Source organism: Haliaeetus leucocephalus, unplaced genomic scaffold, assembly GCF_000737465.1.
Source record: "Haliaeetus leucocephalus isolate CR32 unplaced genomic scaffold, Haliaeetus_leucocephalus-4.0 Scaffold555, whole genome shotgun sequence".
In the NCBI taxonomy this organism is placed as follows: domain Eukaryota; kingdom Metazoa; phylum Chordata; class Aves; order Accipitriformes; family Accipitridae; genus Haliaeetus; species Haliaeetus leucocephalus.
Genome location: NW_010972991.1, coordinates 4,650,856 through 4,673,809, shown reverse-complemented (window position 1 = coordinate 4,673,809; position 22,954 = coordinate 4,650,856). Strand labels below are relative to the sequence as shown.

General features: G+C 36.0%; 1 protein-coding gene across 2 annotated transcripts in view; it reads right to left on the bottom strand.

The window, feature by feature from the left end:
* Positions 1–22,954, bottom strand: part of ASAP1 (ArfGAP with SH3 domain, ankyrin repeat and PH domain 1) — a 130,866-nt gene that overhangs the window by 21,633 nt on the left and 86,279 nt on the right. For both annotated transcript variants that reach the window (XM_010576917.1, XM_010576918.1), the window contains exons 14-22: positions 19,534–19,697; positions 17,831–17,964; positions 16,642–16,733; positions 15,702–15,888; positions 13,146–13,231; positions 10,926–11,041; positions 8,483–8,550; positions 5,913–6,020; positions 4,393–4,621 (exon numbers count right to left, since the gene is read on the bottom strand). In XM_010576917.1, coding sequence (XP_010575219.1) covers positions 4,393–4,621; positions 5,913–6,020; positions 8,483–8,550; positions 10,926–11,041; positions 13,146–13,231; positions 15,702–15,888; positions 16,642–16,733; positions 17,831–17,964; positions 19,534–19,697 — 1,184 coding nt within the window. The remainder of the gene's footprint in view (positions 1–4,392; positions 4,622–5,912; positions 6,021–8,482; positions 8,551–10,925; positions 11,042–13,145; positions 13,232–15,701; positions 15,889–16,641; positions 16,734–17,830; positions 17,965–19,533; positions 19,698–22,954) is intronic.

The window sequence follows — 22,954 nt, the reverse complement described above, 5'->3', positions numbered from 1 at the left end:
TGTGTTTGTTGGGGGGGGGGGGGGGAGGGGAAGCTTTTTGTAAAAAAGCAGGCAGAAGACCTGCTAGATGTCTGGAGTCATAATGCAGGTATAAGTTGGAAAGACCAAAGAAAAAGATGATTTTCAGACTATTACAGACTTGACTGACAACACAAGTAAGTTGAACCTGAATAAGCTTAAACTACTGGAAAAAGCATACAGTGGTTGGCTTATGCAGCTACTGTACTCATTCAGTACTTTTCATTCTACTAGGATTAACTAAATCTGTATCAGAGATAGCAGAAAAATAAGATGTATCCACAAATGAGCTGGTTTGGAGTAGAATACACTAACGTTCCAGCATTTTTAAGAATATTTTGAAAAGCTATCAAACTGGAAAATCTGGACTTAGATTGTAATGATGTATGGAGAAACTTAAAAAAATCCCCACATATACATCCTCCAACAACTGTACCTATACAATTTTAATGATGAATCAAACTAATTTTTAGACACCATATCCACTAAAAAACATGGGCAAGAGTGGTGTGCATTATGTAAATCGCTCTAAACTTACCTTCTCTCCCCAACACAAAGTTCAGGCTTGATGGCTTCCAGTCCACTGTGGCATCTCAGCAAACACCATAGAACCTTGCTACTAAGGAACTTCACTGGTGAATGAAGCCAGCTTACAGAGGGCTAAAGGGAGGTGTGTTTGTTAAAATATACAACATGTTTTGGAAAAGAGTTTTATCTGTATGCCCCAAAGGATAAAAACCATGAAAATTTAAAATCCTCTGCCTCCTTCTAAAATATGGATTCCACCAGCTATCCACTCCCTACAGACTGTCTCCATGCTCTAACTGGGTCCCATAGTATCTGCTGGGGCCTCACAGAAGCGCAGGGATGAAGATCAGATTACATTTGGGGACAGAAGGTAAGCTGAAATTTAATTACAGGTTCAGTGCTCTTCTTACTCCTGCTATTTCGGGAACTTAGTGCAAAATGTAATTCTATGTTTTCATATAATCTTAAATCAAATAGGTAGCTATTAAAATGAACTATTCTAACAAAAAAGGATTTGATAAGTAAGCTTGTATGTTAAACTTTGATGTAAGGGATATGCTCTATTACTACTAACCTCAAAAGAGCAGATAAATTGTAAAGAATTTTGTTTCTGTAGGAAAAAATAATCATCTCAGACTGTTTCAAAATTAAGATGTGTCACCAGTGTCTTATGGAAGTGGAGAGCCTCTGCTTCTTTTTCTTTTAAACAATCTGTTTGGGAGCTAGAAGGAGGGGAAGATAACAAGGCATTGCACAGTTTATAATGAAGCGTAAGTACATCTGCAATGATGCTTCTATTGCAACTTTTCCACAGTGATTAATGTTTTATGCATTTGTCACTTCGTTCCCCTGTCCTTTTGAGTCTGTTAAATTATTCCTGTAACATAGGCATGTATTTAATGGAGACTTCTAACTCTGATTAAATACTTTACAATATTATTGAATGGAAATCAACCAAAAAAACAGCATCACTCACAGACTGTAAAATTTTGGCATGTGTGAAGCAGAGAAGCCTGGTGACTTCAATGTTAACAGTAGTTCCATTCAACTTCTCTCTCAGACTTAGACTGTGAATTTTCCACTCCAAGGAAGCAGTTAATGTTACATTAGAAGGCAACAGTTCTCTGTATTTTGTAATAATATATTATTTTGTTGTAATATAAATAAGGATTTCTTCTGCATAATCCTTGACACCTTTTGCATAATCCTTGACATGAAAACACACAAGAACTCAACGCTTCATTTCTTTCCAAGTAGCTTTGGTGGTGTGTTGATTCACTCATCTAGGACTTTACAGGAACACCTAGGAAAATGCCTAACATTTCTGAAACTTGAATACATACTTAGAATGAAATATGCACATAAATATTCCCCTTCCTGGAGAAAAAGACAATTTGCTGAAATAATGTTCATTATAATCCATTGAAAGCTGACAACATACTAAGCAGTGTACAGACAAATACAAGATGCAAGCTCCTTAACCTTCTTAAGGAAATGGGATTCATGATTAGTTTCCAAGTCTTGCAACTTTATGACAAAAGAAGTTATCCTAGGCCAGACTGAAGGAACTTCTAAGCCAGTATAATGTGTCTGACAATGGACAATCAGTAGCAGACTGTTAGAGCATGTAAAAAAGATGGGGGAGAGGAAGGAAAAAGTTAGAATCTTGTCAAGCAAACAGGAAGGTCAACATAATAAAATTACAAGGAATACAAATGAATCCCCAATAAAACTGATACAAAGAAATGTGGGTTATGAAATCTCATGTGAAAATGCATACCCTGACAAAATCGCTTTGCCTCTTAATGGAAAACAAACCCGTTTAAAAAAGAGAGCCAAGGGATTCATTTGAAAGTTGCCAGTACATGACAAAGACTGATGGTGGAACAGTAGTTCTTCAGCACAGCATCTGAACCATGTAAAAGCAGACATCTGATGCCAACACACTCTGTTCTGTTCCTTTTACTGAGAGCATTTCTTCATTATTTTTGAAAAAAAAAAGTTAACTACCAGTTGAAGAAATGAAATATGAAGTTATAGCGGAGCTAACACAGAGGGGCATCCTTCAGCATAACTGCTGAAGCCTTAAAGCATACTGTAGCCTTCATCAAAACTAAAGTTTTTTCTAACAAGTTGTCATGGTTTAACCCCAGCCAGCAACTAAACACCACGCAGCCACTCGCTCACTCCCCACCCCCCCCAGCCAGTGGGATGGGGGAGAAAATCAGAATGAAAAAGGTAAAACTCATGGGTTGAGATAAGAACAGTTCAACAGAACAGAAAGGGAGAAACTAATAATGCTAATAATAACAATAATAAAATGATGATGATGATAATAACAATAATAAAGGATTAGAATATACAAAACAAGTGATGCACAATGCAATTGCTCGCCGCTCACTGACCAATGCCCAGTTAGTTCTTGAGCAGCAATCCCCCCAGGCCAACTCCCCCCAGTTTATATACTGGGCATGACATCACATTGTATGGAATACCCCTTTGGCCAGTTTGGGTCAGCTGCCCTGGCTGTGTCCCCTCCCAGTTTCTTGTGCCCCTCCAGCCTTCCTGTTGGCTGGGCATGAGAAGCTGAAAAATCCTTGACTTAGTCTAAACACTACTTAGCAACAACTGAAAACATCAGTGTTATCAACATTCTTCACATACTGAATCCAAGACATAACACTATACCAACTACTAGGAAGAAAATTAACTCTATCCTAGCCAAAACCAGGACAGAAGTCTACTGTAAAAACACAATTTGGCTATTTCTAAATTAAATAAAGTTAAAAAAGGGAAAAGATGAAGAGTTTTTTTGTTCTAAAAAGTAGATTTGCACAAATGATAGTAAAGTAACAGGTTTTGTTCCATAAATACATCCTCTAAACTTGACATTTATAGCTGTCTAGGTCAAAGAACCATCCTCCACTACAGCTGTAAGAGTTAAGTCTTATGAAAATAAGTCCTCTTCCCTTTCAAGCACTACCAAGAGCATCACTACTATTACTAAGAAAAAGCAACTCATTAATTTCAACTAAACGTAGATTGCAAAACTGATTGAACTGTAGCACAAACCTTCCTTATGGATAATTCTACAAGAGCAAAATGGTTGTTTCACTCAGGGAAGAATGGGCGATGTTTAGTTTAGATCTTCAGTGTGTGACTTGTTAACTATCTGGCAATAGGCTTGGTATTTTCTCTGCATCCTTCTCTGCATCCTGTATTTTTTCTTTACACCCCTCTAGCACTCACCAAAATGGAAGAGGAGAATCCAGATGCACTGAGAGGGAAGGAACTTTAATATCAACCTGCTTAGCACTTCACAGGTCATTCTGGTATTTGTCTTTTTACACACTGTCTGACTGCAAGAGAGGGAGTCTTCACGCACCTCCTCTCCACCAAAGCTTTGTTTCTTCGCCCTCTCTGCCAGACGCTACACAGCACATCATCATATAGCACTACACACCATCAGCCTTTTTCTAACACTTGTATTTTGGGGACTGTAAATGCGTAAAAACACTTCTCCAAAATATGAACAGAATTTCTACATAAAATGAACAAACTTTTATTTAGCAGAGTATTACTTTATTTTTTCACCCATTCACATACGCTGTTATGAAGGAGTCCATTACAAAGCATTGTCCCCCATGGATGTTGTGGTTTTGGTTTGGGAGTGGGGGGGTTGTTTGTTTATTTTAAGTTTTGAACATGCATTGTATATTTTACCACATCAATGTAGTAAGAAAAACACACTACATCTTGAACCATTGTAATGTACCTGGTTAAAGGAAGGACAACTGACAACTGTGGAAAAATTACTGCTTGCAAGCGTAGTTTGAAAAGACTTACCTTTGCCTGCATTTCTAGGAGGAAGAGGAGGAGCATCTGCAGTTGGAGAGGTGGGTGAATCTGTGCTTGTAGAAGCAAAAATCTGATTGGTAAAAGCTCCATAGGAGAGTCTTTGCTTGTCTCTAGGAGTGCTAAATGCAGGATGAGTCATTTTGTCTTGGGGAGAAATGCTTGAAGAGTGACAAAAACTTTGAGGTCTTGGAGATCTTTCTTTTTTTATAGGACTAGGCTGTGAATAGAAAAACAAATATATTATACAGCTGTCTAAATACTAAATATAGTTAATAGGATTGGGAAAGAATATAACAGAACATATTCTAGCGAACATAATTTCTTTCTTTATTGGACAAAAGCCCACATTCCTCCCTTTCTTAGAGATCCAACTTGAAAGATCCTCTCCTCTAACTGAAAAATAAAGATTGTAGCATCAACAAATCATCATGTACACAAAGTTAGATTTATTCTTAAAGCATCAGATACACAATAATAATATACTGAATAATATATAAATAAAAGCCTAGTAAAGTTTTTAGAATAAGAGTAATTTTCAGTTCAAATGGCTCTTTACTCAGTCCAGACAGTTATCCTCAAAGGTCAAGTATACTAACCCCACTGATGCATATTAAAAATAAAATAACCACTTCTGACACTTCAGATTTATTTGTTGACTGAACTAGCAATATATTCAGTGGTATGTCTCTTCTTTTAAATGTAAATAACTGCTCTTTGAAGAAATTGCACAGCGATTTTTGACTGCTGTATATTAATAGCTACATATGGAGCACGATCTGTTTCATTGCAGCTCTGGTTCAGGCAGCCTATTATCTCCAATATAGCATTAGTCATCCTCCTGAGTCTCCTTGCACAGATAATCATTTTGTTCTCTACTGTCCTGGAGGATATGTAAATTATTTGGGTTTCTGAATTTTTCAGTCCCAAGTGTCACAGAAAAATGAAAAGTTGACCACATTTCTTTCTACAGCGCATATATAAAATAGAAGAGGTGTATTCCCATTTATTACAGAAACAGAGCACAGAGTAATTAACTGACTTGCTGAAGTAGGACACTAAAGCTAAGTTTTCACATGTTCTAGGATGGCAATTATCCTATGCCCTCAAGTTTTGTCTTTCCATTACTTCTTTTTTTAATCAGCAATAAAGTGCACAGCAGTTTTTGAAAAATAGTTATTGATTCAACTAGGGTTTTAATTAATTTATGGAAAAAATAAGTATGTAAGCTTTGGATTTCCTCCAGCTAAATATTAACAACCTAGAATTCAGAAGGGGATAAAATGACAACAAAGTAATCTACATTTACTGCTTTATATTATATTGTATGTCTTGTCAAAGTAAAACTTCTGAAACTCAAGTCCATAACAACTAGGTTGTATTAAAAAAGCCCTTCAGCAGTCTTTAATACAGCCCTCAAAACCAGTCGTCCCCATCCCGTTCCCCCCCCCCGCCCCGAACAGAAATTTTGGCAGGTTTTGTGCAAAGTCGTATCAGTAATTCATGCTTACCTTATCATCTAAGTCATCATCACTTTCATCAATTTCTTCCTGCCGAAGATTCCATTCATACTCTACATGGACATGTGGGTTTAGCTTTCCTGCCTTGGCTTGAGAAAGCTGAAAGAAATAACAATTCTTGTTAAAATATTTGCTGTTCCTTTGGTTTCAACAAAGTTAGTTTTGTAACAGCAAGCAATAAACTGAAATATTTAGAGGTTTAAAACTTTTCCAGACACTAAAAAGAAACAATTTCAGGGCAATCACACAAACATCCTTCATTTACTTGAGGTATAGAAAAACAGGTAAAAGACAAAAAGGGAAGATTTTCTCAAAAAGGTATAAGTTGCCATGTTTGACAACCATTTGAAAAGATGACAAGAAGAGAAGGCATATGCACAAAAGCAGAATGCATCTGGAGCCTCCTTTCCAAAAAGAAAAGGCAAAACCTATCTATAAATTCTGGTACAAACAACTATTACCCCTCCAAAATCACAGTCCTTGTGTTGCAATCGAAATAAAAGGTATTTATCCTTTATTTAAATATTTTCCTCCCTCTCACTGGATGAGGCCAATGTGTCTTAAGCACAAAATTCCTCTGCTTTGCTAACTCAGATAATGTAACCACATTCTTTAAAAAATCTACTACTTCAATGATCAGCAATAAAAGAAAATTGCAGTTCATGGTTATTCTGAAGACATAAATTCGCCTTTTCAATGCTTAGATTCCTATCATTATTTATTCCTTCATATCCTTTGAAACGTAGTCTGCTTTGTACTCGTTGATTCAGGAAAGTTTTTAACCATCTTCCCAAAATAAAATTTGGAAGAACAAAGTATTTTCAATCTGTTATGTAAGCATTAATGAGCACACTTGAGTTGAAATTGAATTTAATTCCGCAGTTAAGACTCCACCTATGCAACAGAAATTAGCTTAGTACATCTACCATACTGCAAACATCTAGATATTTATTTTGTACTTTTTTATTGCACATGGTAAACAAGCTCACTCATATTTCTTTTTTACTCTTAACCTTATCTCATTGCCACTTTTGAGAAAAATGCAGAAATAATTTTCCCCTTCCAAAATGAAAAAAAGAGAAAAGGCATAAATGCTCTATTAAAGTTAACTGAAATAATCAGTGAGGTATTCATGGAATTTTGATTACAATAATCGAAACAATTAACCGCTAGATAAGATCACTGATAATATCCACTTGTTTTTGTTTGTTCTACAACACTATCAGTTGGTCCACATTAATGGAACATGTTACTTTATTAAATATACACTGCAAAGAAAAAAGCAATCCATACCAATTGTGTGTTGTACAGCTGAGCTGTTTTTTACCTGAACAGAATACTCAAAACACTGGAAACAGTACTTACACACCAGGCATGGGAGTAATTGAGAAGTCAGTGAGAGTACCACCTTATCAACCATAGCAAAATGTTGACTTGCATCCCCAGAAATATGGGAAATCATTATGATTTGTGAAGGACAAGCTCTCTTGATTACGCAATAATTAATTAATACATGACAAGAACTTTCAATTGTCAAAGGAAAGGTATTAAAATTATCAGCTGCAGAGAAAAGTAGATACCCTTCTTGGATCATCAAAATGAGGCAAAAAAATTCTAAGAAATGGAATTAAGCAGCAAGTGACAACTATTCTGTAAATTCTTCTGGTTTTGTCTTGAATGTGAAACTACCACACTACTTAGACTTTTTAATCCCTTGATAGTACTTCAGTTCACTTGCCTACTAAATGCATGCTGGTCAGAGGCACCTCAGAGGGCTAAGAACAAACAAGCTTGTTGGTCTGATGTAGAATCCTTATTCCTGGCTAACTGCTTCAGAAGAGTACTTTAACTGTAACACCTTTATTTCTTGAACTCCAGTAATTTTCTTGAGTGGCACCTGTTCACGTCACTCATATATTCTCAAAATTCCAGAAAGTTCTTGCTCTGATCACGTTCAATACAGAGACAAAGTCCCACAGAAGCTGGTGGTTTACATTTTTTTGATACCCTAACTTCCAGACATGACACTTTTGCTTCTTTCTCCTTTGAGGAGGTTTAATTTCAAGTTGTTTCAATTCTCCTTTTAAGACGACTTTCACAATCTTTCAACTATCTGTCCCATTAAATAAACTGGAAAAAGCCAAAGCAGGAAAAGTCAAACAAAGATCCAGACCTAAAAGGTCTTGATAGATTTAATACTTCAGGGGTTGTTTTGCACTCCTGATAGAAATGTCTATAAGAACTTCTGAGGTGATGAAGCCCAAATGTCCTAGAATGATGCATGAATTGGTATTCCATTACCTCACCCTCCAGTATTAAAGGTCTTCAAATACACTGATTAAAATAACTAAGTACTTCCAATAGAGCTTAAACTGTTACAAAGAAAATGACTGTTGTGTTTTTGAAGTTAGAAAATACTCATCTGTGGTAAGGCCTTCAGATCAGTGCACAGCCAGCTGGCAGCAATACCAGGTTTAAGATACAGTGGTAATGATATCTTAAGTATATGATATCTTTAAAGAAGTAAAGATTCCCCCCTTGCCTTCCCCCCTGGTTCTTACCAGTTCCTCACACTGGACAGCTTTCACTCTTTTTGCTGTGTCCAGAGCCGTCTCTCCAGCTTGGTTTACTACAAAATTTAACAATTTAGAAAAAAAAAAAAAAAAAAAGAAAAAGAGAGTGATTCTTTGAGATGTCTAAAGAATCAATTCATTAAGTTTCACTATTTTTAGCAGAGTAACTTCTAAAAGTGATCAAAAACGTCTATTTACTCTATAGCAGCTGCAGCTCTTTAAGATTCCACTCTAAGTGCTCATGCATTTCATCAGGTTCTTTCTGAACAGCAGCATCTGCTGGGACAGTTCCCAAATCCCTCCTAACCATCCTAGCAGAGAATATAAAGAAATTTAGTCATTTCAATCTCCACTCAACTCCTTTGCCAGTAAAACTCTTACATGAATAAGCAGAAAAAGCAAGCAGACAGGGTAAGATAGCTTAAAGAAAAAAAATATTCTAAGATTTAAAAAAAAAAAAAAAAAAGCTAAAGTTGATCCAAGCATGTTTTCCTTTGATTAATATGTAGCGGTTTGAAGCCTGAATTTGAAGACAGAAGTCCTATTCTAAGATGACATTTGAACAAGAATAATTTTAAAACTTTCTAGCTATTTCTTCTTTATAAAGGCTACAAAATGAGTTTACTTTTTAAAATAATGCCTGATCAGAAAGAAGGTCATATCCAAGCACTCTGGAAGCTCCTCTGGCACATCTAATGGGATCCTTCCTAGATGCTCAGTAGCAAGTCTCAAGAAATAAAAACAGCCCCCACACCCCAACCTTATGTGGACAAACCTTAGGTAAAATTCACTCTTACAGTATAGCTGTAAATGCCATGGAGCTGGAATAGAGTATGCTCTACATCATAGCCAGATTGTAAAGCATTTCTGTGATTGGGAACTGAAAACAGTCAAACCGAGGTCTCACAAGCAAATATGTCTATGTGTAATATTACATATAGAATGCCAGTCATGAATTCTAGAAAATACAAAGCAGTCATCTAGAAAAGCCTATGAATTTGAAAGAATTAAGATCCCTAGAAGAAGGAGGGCTCCTTACAGAGAGATCAATCTGAGATGGCTCAGGAGTTTTAATATGAAAAGGAATGAAGGTAATAGTATTTCTTAAGTTAACACACAAACAGCCTAAGAGACTAAATAAATTCCAAACTTTCAACCTTTAAGTATAAATCTGATATTTCAAGGACTAAAGAAGATAATACAGTTCCTATGTGAGAGCATTAAAAAAACAAACAAACCCAACCCCCCCCCCCCCCCAAAAAAAACCAAACCCACAAACAAACAACCAAAACAAACAACCAAAAAGGTAAGAACACTCTTCCGGCATCTACCTAGGAGAGAGTTCAATGGAAGGGCCAATAAACAGGCTTAAGCTTGTTCAGATAGCTTTCCCATTTTCTTAATTAGGGACATACCTGCTAAAAAAAGCTCACAGCAAATTCTTTGACTTATGATAATATTAGAACATATTCTAAGGATGTATTAAAAAGGCCAAGGAAACCAATGACTTCTGCCACTGAGTTATGAACTTAAATTTATGCAACAGTTTTTTACTGAGCAGTGGAGGAAAATGATGGCAATGAGGAGAAAGGGTGAAATAAAAGTTCATACTCTTCAGTTTGCACCAACTGTTCAGAAAGCTTCCCTCCTATACCAAGAACTGAGAGAATGCAAATGTTTTATAGACATGCTGATGACACTTTAGCTCCTGAGCCTAACAAGCCTTCCTAACACTCAAAATATGGCGGGGAAAGGAGAGCATCTAGTAAACGAGATATTACCCTAAGTGTGAGCAAACAGTTTACACAGATTGTTTTTAATTAAACTTTTGCCAAGCCATGATGAAAACGGACTGATTTAGGTACAGCAAATGTTTTACCTATCTTATACATGTAGATGGTAAACAGAAGAAGAAAGGCAGCTGAGAAAGCTAATCCCTTCCCTAATGAGCTACAGTGGTGGCTAGGGCATGCTGGGTGAAGTCACAGTGCCAACCGACATTAACATTAAAAGAAGAATTAACTGTAGTGTACACAAAGCCCACATACATCCAGAGTGGAATTAATGTGAGCAGCCATTTGAAGCATTCTAACACACAAGTACTAGATGAATTTTACAATATAAACAACAAACCTAAATTCCAGGACACTTACAATGTGTCAGAAATAAAACTGCAGAAAAACTAGGGGTTTTCATTAGTATTTTGTATTAGAAAATTTTTGTCCCTATTATCTTCTAAGAATTTAAGTCCCATTTCTTAACTGACTGCTTCCTTTAGGCTTGCTGGTGGTAAAGTCTTCATCTTTCTAATACAATTTTATTTTTCCTTTTAAAAGTTCACTTAACACAGTGGGACATAAATAAAAGTGGTTAAAATAATGGAAAGAAATTTTAGGAAATCTTTATTTCCTAATTTAAATAATGAACTTACCTACATCAATAGTTGGCTTCCCCCTCAAAAGCAATTTCAAACACTCAGGCTTATTATACATACTGCAGTAGTGTAGAACCGTATTACCTAATGCTGTTTGCTTATCCAGGTTTCCACTAAACACAAAAGAAAAAACAATCAAGAAAAGTATTCTATGCTGTGCTCTTCATTTCAGATCTAGCATCCCTATAAATAATAAATGCATAAATACTTTACCGAACAAATATGAAGTAGGAGGAGAAAGAAATATTTTTAAATTAAAAATTACTTTCAAAGACTATTAAGAATAGTTCCTAGCATACTGGAAATTCCTGAGCTGTGGCTGAAAAGGACAGAGCATCTACAAATGTTCATTCAAGGAAAAAAAAAAAACCAAAACAACAAAAAAGTGAAACTCAAATTGTGAAACTCAGAGATTCAAACCTAATCCTTTGTAAGGTCATGCCAGTTGTTTTCCACCTGCCACTTTACTGGAATTTTCTTTTTCAAACATGCTAAATTAGCCCAGTAAAGAGTATCTGAAAAAATCATTTTGATACAGTTAGGTTAATAAGTCCCATGCATTCAAGGAACTATAAAGAAGGTGGCTGTGAGGATGCATAAGAGAGTCATAAGAAGGAATACAAGGATAGACACTGAGTTAGGGAAAGACAAACTGTGCAAAGGAGTTCAAAGGGCTTTTTAAAACTGTACTTCCTTCAGATTTCAATTTTTAAAACAAGGTTTCTCAAAAAAGTTACTGACATACTGGGATCAATATAATACATTTATAAAAATGAAAAGAAAAGCTCGGAAGATGACAGCTTTTCCTCCACTCAGTATTACCCATACTGAACAGTAGGTGCAGAGCCCATATGGCTGTGAAGATGCTCTTAAAGTTGAGATTGAGACAAAAATACAGACAGCTGACAGAAACATGTAAAAGATGATAGCCATCTGAAGAAACTATGAAGCTTCATAACTAAACAAAATAATTTTAAATAATCATGCAAAATAACAAATCCTTTAATAATACTCAGAATAATAATTTGGGCTTCTAAAACATTTTCCAAATTATGATCTCAAACAGCTTACAAATATAAGTATCTCAGTTTTTATTTTATTTTTTACTTTAATAACACTCCCTACAATAGTCAGCACTCCATTTAACATGAAGGAGTAGTGGTAGAATAAAGTTTAAGTGAAGGTTACACAGCTAGTCCACGTAGCCCAAGAGATGTTGTCAGGAATGGAACATGGATTCCAAGTCTGTCCTGTTACCAGAAGACCAAACTTTCTCTCTCACACTCCCTACATACAATGCTACATAAACTACAAGAGAGGGGAAGGAAAAGAAATAAGTATTCACCGACTGCATTTCAATAGCAGGTATGATTTGCTATGCTGATGGAAAAACAAAAACTAAAAAAATCCTCAAGCCTTCCCCCCGCCAGCTCAAACAAGTTATGATGAATCTTCTGTGCTTCCCCAACCCTCCTCTCTCATCGTTCTGTAAAAACCACCATCTGACACAGGAAGCGACTGCTGCTTCTTTCACTTAATAGCATACTATAGAATTGGACTGGAATTGATCTCATTTAGTCATTACCTATATTGTGAAACGTATAAAAAATAATGTTGTACCACTACACCATGCAATTTTTTTTGTTTGTTTTCATTAAGGTTTTTTCACTTCTATGAACACATCTCTTGACAACAAGGAATAGCTCAGACAACCTATATATTGAAAATTACTAGTTAAGAAGACTATGCTGTCAATAGCTTTGATACAGCTTATTAACTATTAGAACAACTTTTTCAAAGTCAGTCCAACTTCTATTCATAATTTTCTGAGAAAGCTCCTTTTTTTCTACTCTTACAATTTCTTTGCATGTGTCCTGTATTTGGAATGCTTAGTTGTCATCCCTCCTTTACCTGAACCATTCATCTGCATTGTTTCATGTGTTCTAAATCAACGCTCTCTTTTGCTCTGCATAGTTTTTCCTTTCATCCTATTTTTATGTAACTGCTTTCCATGTTTTTAATCTACATTTCTTTCCCTCTCTCTACTCAATTAGGAACACAAAGGTCAACTCAAAGGTATTAAATTATGCTCTTTTGAAACATACCTAAGGAGAACGATTATAAGTGATGAGCAAACACTGTCCAAACCACTGCAAGGACAGCTTTGAACATCTGCATTTTTAATGCACAATTTGATGAAAAATGAGCAATCCATACCAGTTTTGTACAAGGAAGTCAACCAGATGGAGAGAGGTTTGGTCAGCAGTCCGGACTGCTAAATGAAGTGCTGTTTCACCCGGCTCCTAAACACATGTAAATAGAAGTTAGATTTTTATGTCTTACTTCTGCAAAGCTTATAATATCATACCTATGGAGATATATGTCACTCACTCTTTTACAACTCTTTCAACAGAAAAATATTAGGAAATTATGATGAAAACAGTTATTGCCTTTCTGATCTCTAAAAGACACCATGTGCTTCAAAGGAAGCGATATCACACTTTCTGAGATCATAGCCTTCTCAAAACCAGTCCTTTTTCCCAGCTGGATGGAACAATCCCAAGGAGCCTTTAACCATTTTAGTTACTAGTAATTAAAAGGGATCCTGTAAAAGAATACTGAGTGAGTTTACAGTACTTGTTGCTTTATGACGCCTTGGTGAGCATCAAGCATAGCCACAACACTATTTCCTACAAAACCGGGGGGGGGAACAAAAAAAAAAAATAAAAATCACAAAAATCATAGTCCTACAAACATCAAATCTCTTACAGAATCACAGAATGGTTGAGGTTGGAAGGAACATGGGGAATTCATCTAGTCCAACACCCCTGCTCAAGCAGAGCCACCTAGAGCAAGCTGCCCAGGACCATGTCCAAATGTTTTCAAATATCTCCAGGGATAGAGACTCCGCAACCTCCTTGAGCAACCTGTGCCAGTGGTTGGTCACCCTCACAGTAAAAAAGTGTTTCCTGATGTTCAGAGGGAACCTCCTGTGTTTCAGTCTGCGCCTATTGCCTCTGGTCCTGTCACTGGGCACCAGTGAAAAGAGCCTGGTTCCGTCTTCTTTGCACCCGCCCTTCGGGTATTTATATACATTGATGAGATCCTCCTGAGCCTTCTCTTCTTCAGGCTGAACAGTCCAAGATCTCTCAGCCTTTCCTCATACATCAGGTGCTCCAAACTCTTTGTGGCCCTTCATTGCACCCTCTCCAGTATGTCCAAGTCTCTCTTGTACTGGGGAGCCCAGAACTAGACACAGTACTCCAGCTCTGGCCTCACCAGTGCTGAGTAGAGGGGAAGGATCACTTCCCTCAACCTGCTGGCAATACTTTGGCTAGTGCAGCCTGGGATACCATTGGCCGCCTTTGCCACAAGGGCACACTTCTGGCTCATGTTCAACCTGGCATCCACCAGGAAACCCAGGTCTTTTTCTGCCAAGCTGATCTCCAGCTGGGTGGTTCCCAGCACATATTGGTGCATGGGGTTGCTTCTCCCCAGATACAGGGCTTCCTTCTCCTTGTTGAACTTGAACTGAATCATACTTTATTTTCTCTATATATAACATACATATATGTTTAAAAGTTGCATAAGAGATTAATTTAAATGCAGATTTCATTAACTCCTATTGATCATAAAGGGCATTTAAAAAAGTATAGTATAGTACATATATTTAGAATTAAAGTCACAACTTATTAAAAACCCATGACTTTAATAAACATTAGAGAAAATTTACAGCGGCGAATACTGCTATAAATGTCCTGTCTGCAGACTACATTTCAATTGGTGTTCATACCCTTCTAGGTATCACTGACTTTAATAGCTGAGAAACGCTAAGGAGCTAATTGTGGTAACTGCTCTGGACGACAAATATAGAAAGTATACCTTGTAGTTAGAGAATTTGTAATGTGTTTCCATGATAAACACTCTGTGATATCTCAAGTGCCAAGACTATATTGAACTTATTCCCTCCACTCGATACAGACAGGCACTCTGTCCTTTGCCAAGTTTGCTATTTTCACAGAACTTGTTGAAAACATTCTCTGAGATCTCTCCAAGTTGGGTTCAAAAGTAACAGGAAAAAACATTGCCAACCAAGTGGTTACACAGCATCAATTACCTATAAAAACAGGTTACGTTGCTCTTGAGCAACATTTCTACCTGGATACTTGAGGTCAACCTGGACTATTTTTTTTGAAAAACTGTTACTGACTTCAGAACAAAGATCAAATATTCAGAACTTTATTAAAAAAAAAAAACAAACCAAACTCTCTTCCTGGTTGAAAGAAATTTTATGTCTGTAAAAGTTTCATCAGAAGCTGTGAAGGCATCAGATTTACTCTTTCCTCATACAGAGTAAACAAAGACTTGTATACAGTCAATGTGTTCCTTCAGCAACTACTTTAAAAGCAGATATGATACTGTCTGTGGTATCAAGTGACCCTGGGTTATAAAGTCTAGCCTTCTCTCTTTGGGCCTATTCCTAAAAGAAACTTACTGCAGAACAGGTGCTTTTCAACATACTATAGTTGCACCTAGAACAGTGTATGATATTACTATTGCATTTCACACTCCTTTAGACCAACTGATGACAACAGATACAGTCGTCTTTTCCCTCCCCACAAGGATGCCACATTAAGGAAAGGAAGAAAAAAACCACCATTTTCATCTGTTATTTCTCTTGTTTTAGCATCTAAGGTAGCAGTCCCAGGTCCTGGACATTTTACAAATACACATTATTTAAAATACTCTGCTTTGTTTACCTGATAAGCTTACCTGTCCAGGCTCTAACAGTGGCTCCATTAGCTCTACCCCCTCTGCATAGACTTGAATTAGTGCAAGTAAATCCCTGGATTTGACAGCCTCAAGTAATTCATTCAGTTTAGCTGCTGCAGATGCACAAGTCTTCTTAGAGAACTTATGATCTACATATTTAGCAGTGATAAATTCTTTACGTGCAGTCCTGTGGGGTATGAAAGAGAGCTTGGTTTAGAAATTTTTAGAAAAATGTGTCAATTGCTTAAATTTAAAATCACCTTTCTAAACTCAGGACCTGAGAAGAAAACTATCAGATAAAGAGTGTGTTACTATTATAATGCACATCTTTCTTGCAAACAAGCCCAAAATAAGGTACATATTCAATTTTACCCTGCCTTCGTTACATACGAAAATTACTCTGACACTGGGGACTAAGACCAAAGAAAAAACAAAGCCTGAAGTGTGATTTCTCATGGAAACATATCTACATGTTTAAAACAAGATAAGCATAAAAAACATGCTGAAAACAGAATAAAAGAAAAAATACTAAGTCAGCTAGAAAACAGCATAATAGGTTAAAAGGTCTTCTGTAGCAAAACCACATGTGTTATGCTCTCTGTGTGACTCCTACACCAGGGAAAGGAAGAAAAACCTTGTTACCATCTCAGGACAGTACCTGAAGCTAGCATCATTTAGTCCAACTTTGTTTATCACTTAAAGCCATACTACAAAACTCAGAAACATTCAAGATTCAAAGTAATGAATCTTGAAAACCTAACTTAAAAGCTGAGATGGCTAGAAAGTGACTACATGACAAGAAACTCCACAGTTGGAGTAAAAATCCCCAGTCTTCTGCCATCCTAGCCCTCCTGTGGCTTGGTTACTGTTTAAGACATTTTACATCACATATATTCCACAGTAAACTTATCGTTAAAGAATTTAGAGATTCAAAACTTACATATCACTTGATGGACTGGGTTTAGGTGAAGGACTAGGTAAATTCCCTTCCATAATATCATTAAAACTAGTATTTCCTACATTCTTGGCCAGCTGCAATAAGAAGAAAAATAAAAAAATATATATATATGAGGGTGGGTTTTCTGGGGGATCTAACAGCAACCTAAAAATTGGACTACTAATGTGTATTTTCCACACTATTAATAAAACATGGAACACACAGGATTGCAAAATTAAAGCATGATGATTACATTTAAACATAAAGCAATTAAAGATCTTTTTCAAGTATGAGTCCTATCATCCCAGAACTAATACAACAGACTTCACAGTCACAGCTAATTATTTGTATTTCAAGACAATCTGCCACCAGTATAGAAACAGAATGAGGAGCTAGCAGCATGAACACTGAAACAGTGCTAGTACACTGATCAGGAAGTTACTTTTGGAAAGAAGCTCAGACCTACTGGGAAGTCATGCTTAATAAAATTTGATTTAAATTAATAGTAACTTTGCAAACAAGATTTCAAAAAGAGCACTAGTGCTCATGTTAAACTTATACACAAATCCAGAATTGCCTTCCAACTTCTCTCAATTCTCCCATACAAAACTTCTTTAACAAGTGTGTTCTCACAGGCCAAACACAGCTGGGGAGATAAACCTGCTGTTACTGGGGTTTTTTGTTTGTATTTTTTTCCTTTTTTTTTTTGTCACATCAAATTCCTTTCATAACTTTACTGTTGCAGGGTTTCTTCCATCAAATTAAAAGATTCATCCAACATTTTTCTGACAAAATTAGCAATGGTCATTCTCACTTGTCAAGTTAAATTAGCTTTCACTTTTTTTAATTACATGAGATTTTAGACTGTCCTGATTTAGGGACAAGATTAGCTAATAACAGACAATATTTTGATGGCACTAATCACAACTTATGTCAATATTCATTCCGCAAAACCTCAGGAAATGAACGTGAGAAGTGACAAGTAGTCAAAAGCATCAAGAATACATAATAGCAAAAACACTCCTGTAAGATACATACAAAAATATGAAGATGACATTCTGCAAAACCCATACCTTGAAAAAAATTAACTGTAAATTATACATCTGAATGTTTCCTATAAACAGGTCAACATTTGACTAAAAAAAAAAAAAAAAACCAAAATAAAAAAAAAATCCAAATTAAAGAAACTTACCAAGAGTTCAGACGTTCCTAATTTGTCTAATTCCAAAGACTGGATTCGAGAAATATGGACACCCATTTCTCTATGTATTCCAGAACACTCAATGCAGGTTAAAATGCCCAAATTAGTTGACAACCATGTCGGATCTGTAGAATTGAAAAACAAAATATTTAATCAAAGTCCAAGAAAAAGTTTTCAATGGTGGTAAGAAATCCCAATGTATTCTGAAAGGAATCCTCATTTAATATTTTAACAAATGGAAATAAATCTAAGAATATTCCATACTGTTCTCCAAACTGCAGTGCAAATTTAACCACAAATTGCAACGAAGGGAATTGAGATTTTCAGATTTAGGGGCAGTCCCAAAGGCACTGAATTTAGTCTTATAAATCCATACTGAATGACCATATTTGAATACATTTGGGATTTGTTTCTTGTATAAAGAAGGTAAGACTTTTGTTTCCTGTTTTTAAAAGGAACAGATCTTCTAAATTCCACTGTTGGTAACCTCTCAAGTTTTAATCTTTACTTCTTAAACTTTAAATAGTCTTTCTTCATTAAAGATTGACCATAGCATTTTCCAATATGTAGAATTGTAGAAAATTTAAGGAATGCTGGCTACTCCAGCAAATTAAAAAAAACAAACAACACAAAAACCTGCTGTCATGGAGGAGATCTGCATGTAATATTGGAATAGATCTTATACTATGAATGCTACATAAGAAGCAAGACCAGTTTTTAAGGAAAAGAAAAAGCTCCTGACATTTTTTATACATATATGTCTTCAAATTAATCTCTTCCTTGATCTTAAATAGTAACTGATAAGGCATTAAGTCAAGAGTTTTACAGCAGCAAGCTGGGGTGCAGGAGTGAAGCTTAAAACTTCACCATAAATTAAAAGATGAATGAAAACTGTAATCCAAAGTTTCTGTAACTTCACATGATGAAATAACTGAATGAACCGATTTCAGGATTTGACATAATTATATTCCACTTTGTATTTTTATCTAGGTATTTCTTATTTGGATCAGTTCTACACAGTAAGCATCTTCAAGATACATACTATCTACTCAGTTCCAAATGAACATCACCTTCTTGAAGTGTCTCTTTAGATGTGAAAGCTGTAACAGCTGCCAACTACCACATTGATTCAGTAGCTCTATGACAAGTTGAATTCTCAAGCTCTAAGCAACATACAACTGACCTGTAGCTCTGTACTTCTGAAGACAGAATCTGATAAGATTCCAACTCTGGGTCTCATTCTTTGCACAAGACTACTTACTCCACCTCTGAATATTTTTGATACTGCAATTCCAGTAGTCTCATGCCAAGATAAAACCTCAGAGTAAGATCCTGGCCAGGTCAGTTTTTCCACAATCATTGTCTAAGCATTACTCACTTCTACTTAGTAGCATGCACAGGATCAGTGATGCCAAGCAACTTCCATTCAAGTGCAACAAGCATCTAGAGACAGTGCAACAAGAACAGTTCAAACTCCAGAGGGGCTTGAACTGCTGGAAGTAAGCACAGACAACACACAAAAATATTTTAGTGAATTAAATGGAACTAATGTATGTCATATTTGTTCTTTTAAAAACAGGTTGAAGACTGATCAACACACCATTTAGAAAATTAGTTTGCACTCTACAAACACTTCTTTAAAGAAATTACTTTGCTCCCAACACGAAGTTGATGACATGAACAAGTTGAGATACCTGGTGAGCCACAATCACAACAGACTTCATTTCCGGGTAATCTCTGTATGTCATCAATAATGGCTTTTGTCAGATCCTCTAAACTGTTTTCCCCTGTGCTCTGCTCTCCACGGAATGCCATATTTAATGCTTCTTCTTTGCTGTTAGTCAATACTGATATCCATCTAGCACAAGATAAAGACCTTAATGAAGATCTGCATTTGCAAATACAAGTTAATCTATAAACTGTAGAAAGATTGTCAGGAACAAAATATTAGTGGGAATATAAGGAAGGACTGTATTGTGGGAGAGACTGAGTGGGGGAAAAAGTCAGAGACAGGAAGGAAAGGTTTGAGAAAAGGTAAGTAAGAATGAGAAAAGACAAAGAGAAAAAGTCTTAATTCTAAAGTCCCTTTGGTAAACAATTTTAAAGCCAAAGCAGTACAGTTCTCAGGTTCCTCAAATAAGCAGAAGCTGTGGAAGAGAAAGGGTGCAATTAAGCTCCTGTGAATTTAACTGCTTTAAAAGTTGGTGCCCAAGATCTTCCTTAAGTCTCTCCCATTATTAAAGGAGAAAAATATAATCACTACTTTCTCCAATGTGCATCTCTCTCTCCATAGAGGAGAAAGCAGGCACATTTTTGAATGTGTTGATGTCTAGTTGCCTTTCAAAATGCAGGTCTCAGTGCACTAATCAGACTCAGACTGTAATGTCCAAATTAATGAAAATTGCCATGGCAACAAATGGGGTAAAGAAGAGAAGATGGCAGGAGAGTAACGATATTGATAGCCAACATAAAATTTTTAAGAGCAACTGCTGACTGGAACAAATCAAGACTCTTTAATGATACTTCAGGCACCAGTTTCCCCTGCCTCCCCAACCACTCTGCAAGTTTTTGTTTACACAGTAATGTTTTAATTAAAAACAAACAAAAAAACCCCTCTCAGTCACTGCTACCCTGCAGGTGGAAGTAAAGAGGGGAAAGCAGTTACGCTAAGGACCAGCACATTGCAGATGCAGTGTTGCCTAATTTAGAAAAAGAGCAAGTTAAAAAAAAAATCCTCCCAGGTATAGTGATTTTAGATGGTTTTAGATCTACTGCAACTAAAACCTAAAATATTTCCACGTAAAAAACGTGTAAATTGGCAGTGTTCTTAATCCATCTCCTGTTTACAATATCCCAATTATCCGAAATCATCGATCTTATAAAATGTGCTAAAATGGCTATGGTCATCTAAACAAACTAAACGAACTACATATTGAAATTCATGATTTCGCACTGAAATAATAATGCAGAGACAAACTTTAAAGGATTTCAGAGGGAAATTTATGTATATAATCTTGCAATACAGATTCAGAGCCTGAACAGGTATATGAGCACTGTGTATTATATACTTCATACACATATGTTTCTTAAATTTTTATGGGCAGAGAATAATCTGGGAACTTGTACTTATAAGAAAATGCATAAAAAATATTGAAAAAATCAACCTTAAAAATAAAAGAAATTGAAAATTTGAATACAAATTTGCTCCATAGTTCACATGCTGAAAACAATATTTACATTAATCTCTCTCTCTCCAGTTATATGATAAAATACAAGAACCCACACTAGATGGCATTCTTCTGCAATTTTTCTGATGAAGTCCAATGTTATTAAAAAAATAAGCGGCAGTATCTTGCTTCTAATATTATAGTAATGTTTGGTTAAACACACAGAATGATCATTTAACTCAGACAGACAACATTTATTCTGACATTTGTTGACAATTTCTTTCAGGGTTACAATTTGATTAGTTTGTTAAAAAGGCAGAATTTGAATAAAACTCAACTATGCAATAACAATTAAAAAATTATTAGATGCAATTAAAATAAACACAACATGACTGAGCCAGCTGTTAGTTTGATACAGATTTCCACATTACAAGTTTCTAAACTGTAAGAGCAATAACTTATTTTGGTTGCATTTCCTTAGCTAGAAGGAACCCACTGTCCAAGGCTGCATGTCATTGGTGTCATCTGTGAGACAGTCAAAGCAAGAAGCACCACAGCGTCAGCTCTTCCCAGTCATCAGCACAAGGCCCATTTAACACAAGCGTAACAACAGACACATTCCTAATGACTGGTGCTGTTTATACAAGAAGTGCCCAGCTGGTCGCCAGGCCTTCCTGCCAGGCTCTACACTTAAAAATAAACAATTCAAATCGGTAAATACAGTACATTAATTCAAAGTCAATAGTTTATAAAAACGGCCTTATGACTGCTGTTCTTCCTCTTTTTTCTTATCTGTACTAGTCTTTTTTTTTTCCTTCCCTTTTTAAAAAAAATGTCTTTGCTTTATTTCTCAATACCACCAGTCAAAAAGCTGCTGGTAATACTTTCTAGTGTTCTTTCAAATAATTTAAAAATTACTCAAGTCTTACAGAATTGTTTTGTCTTCTATCTAATACAATAAGACAGGTTGTCCAATCTTCTACTACTACTTCTTTTTCTGGATCTCAGCAGTTTCTTATGATCTTTTAAGGCATTTTGTTTGCTGGAGATTCCCAGTTTTGAAGAAACTCATGAGGCTACACAAAAATCTGGCATCATGGGTGACTTCTGGATCCAATGAAGGAAACAGAAGTATTCATTAATCTCAGATGGATCAGACTCTCACTCAGATTCCTCTTATTTTTCTTCAGTATTTCTAAGCCAATAAAACTCATCTCATCCCCATGTGTCCTCCCCAAGAACAACAACCAGTCTAATAGGGTTTTTGGTTTGCAATAAAAAAATTTATCTCTGTTTTTTTCCTGACAATCGCTATTGCAACATTGATGTTTCCAGGTAAATGCATAAACAGAACAAGAATAGCATATTTTTCAAGTATTCAGAAACAACTTTTCTGTACAGAAGAAGCAACAGATAGTATCAAGACCTTCCAACTCAGCCTTCCCAAAGTAAAAAAATGACTGAAGACCGTTGCTAAACACTAGACTGAAGTTAGATGCGTGTTTCTTCATAGCAAAATTTCTGAATCTAGCTTTGTTTATAATCCAGGTGTTTCCTACAGAAATGAATATACTCTTGACCTTCAAAAAGAGGGTAGAAAAGAACTAAAAGGTCGTGTCCGGAGTATGTTTGGCCCTATCCACAATTATCAAAAAGTAGAAAGCACCTATTATTGTGTATGTTAAAAAAAATAAATCTAGTAATTTTAGAGATCTGAGGTTATGTTTCTCATGATATACATATAATTATATATACACACATGCACACATAGACACCCCCCCCGCCCCCCAGCACATACTGTACATTATCTACAAGAGAAACTAATAATCCACTGAGAATTTTGAAGGACAGTCAAGCAGCAATTAAAGGTCAACAGACAGCTGGCCGGATAAAAATCAAGAAATGCAGTGGACTAAAGGAAATGTTTGAGAGGAAGCAGTAATAAACC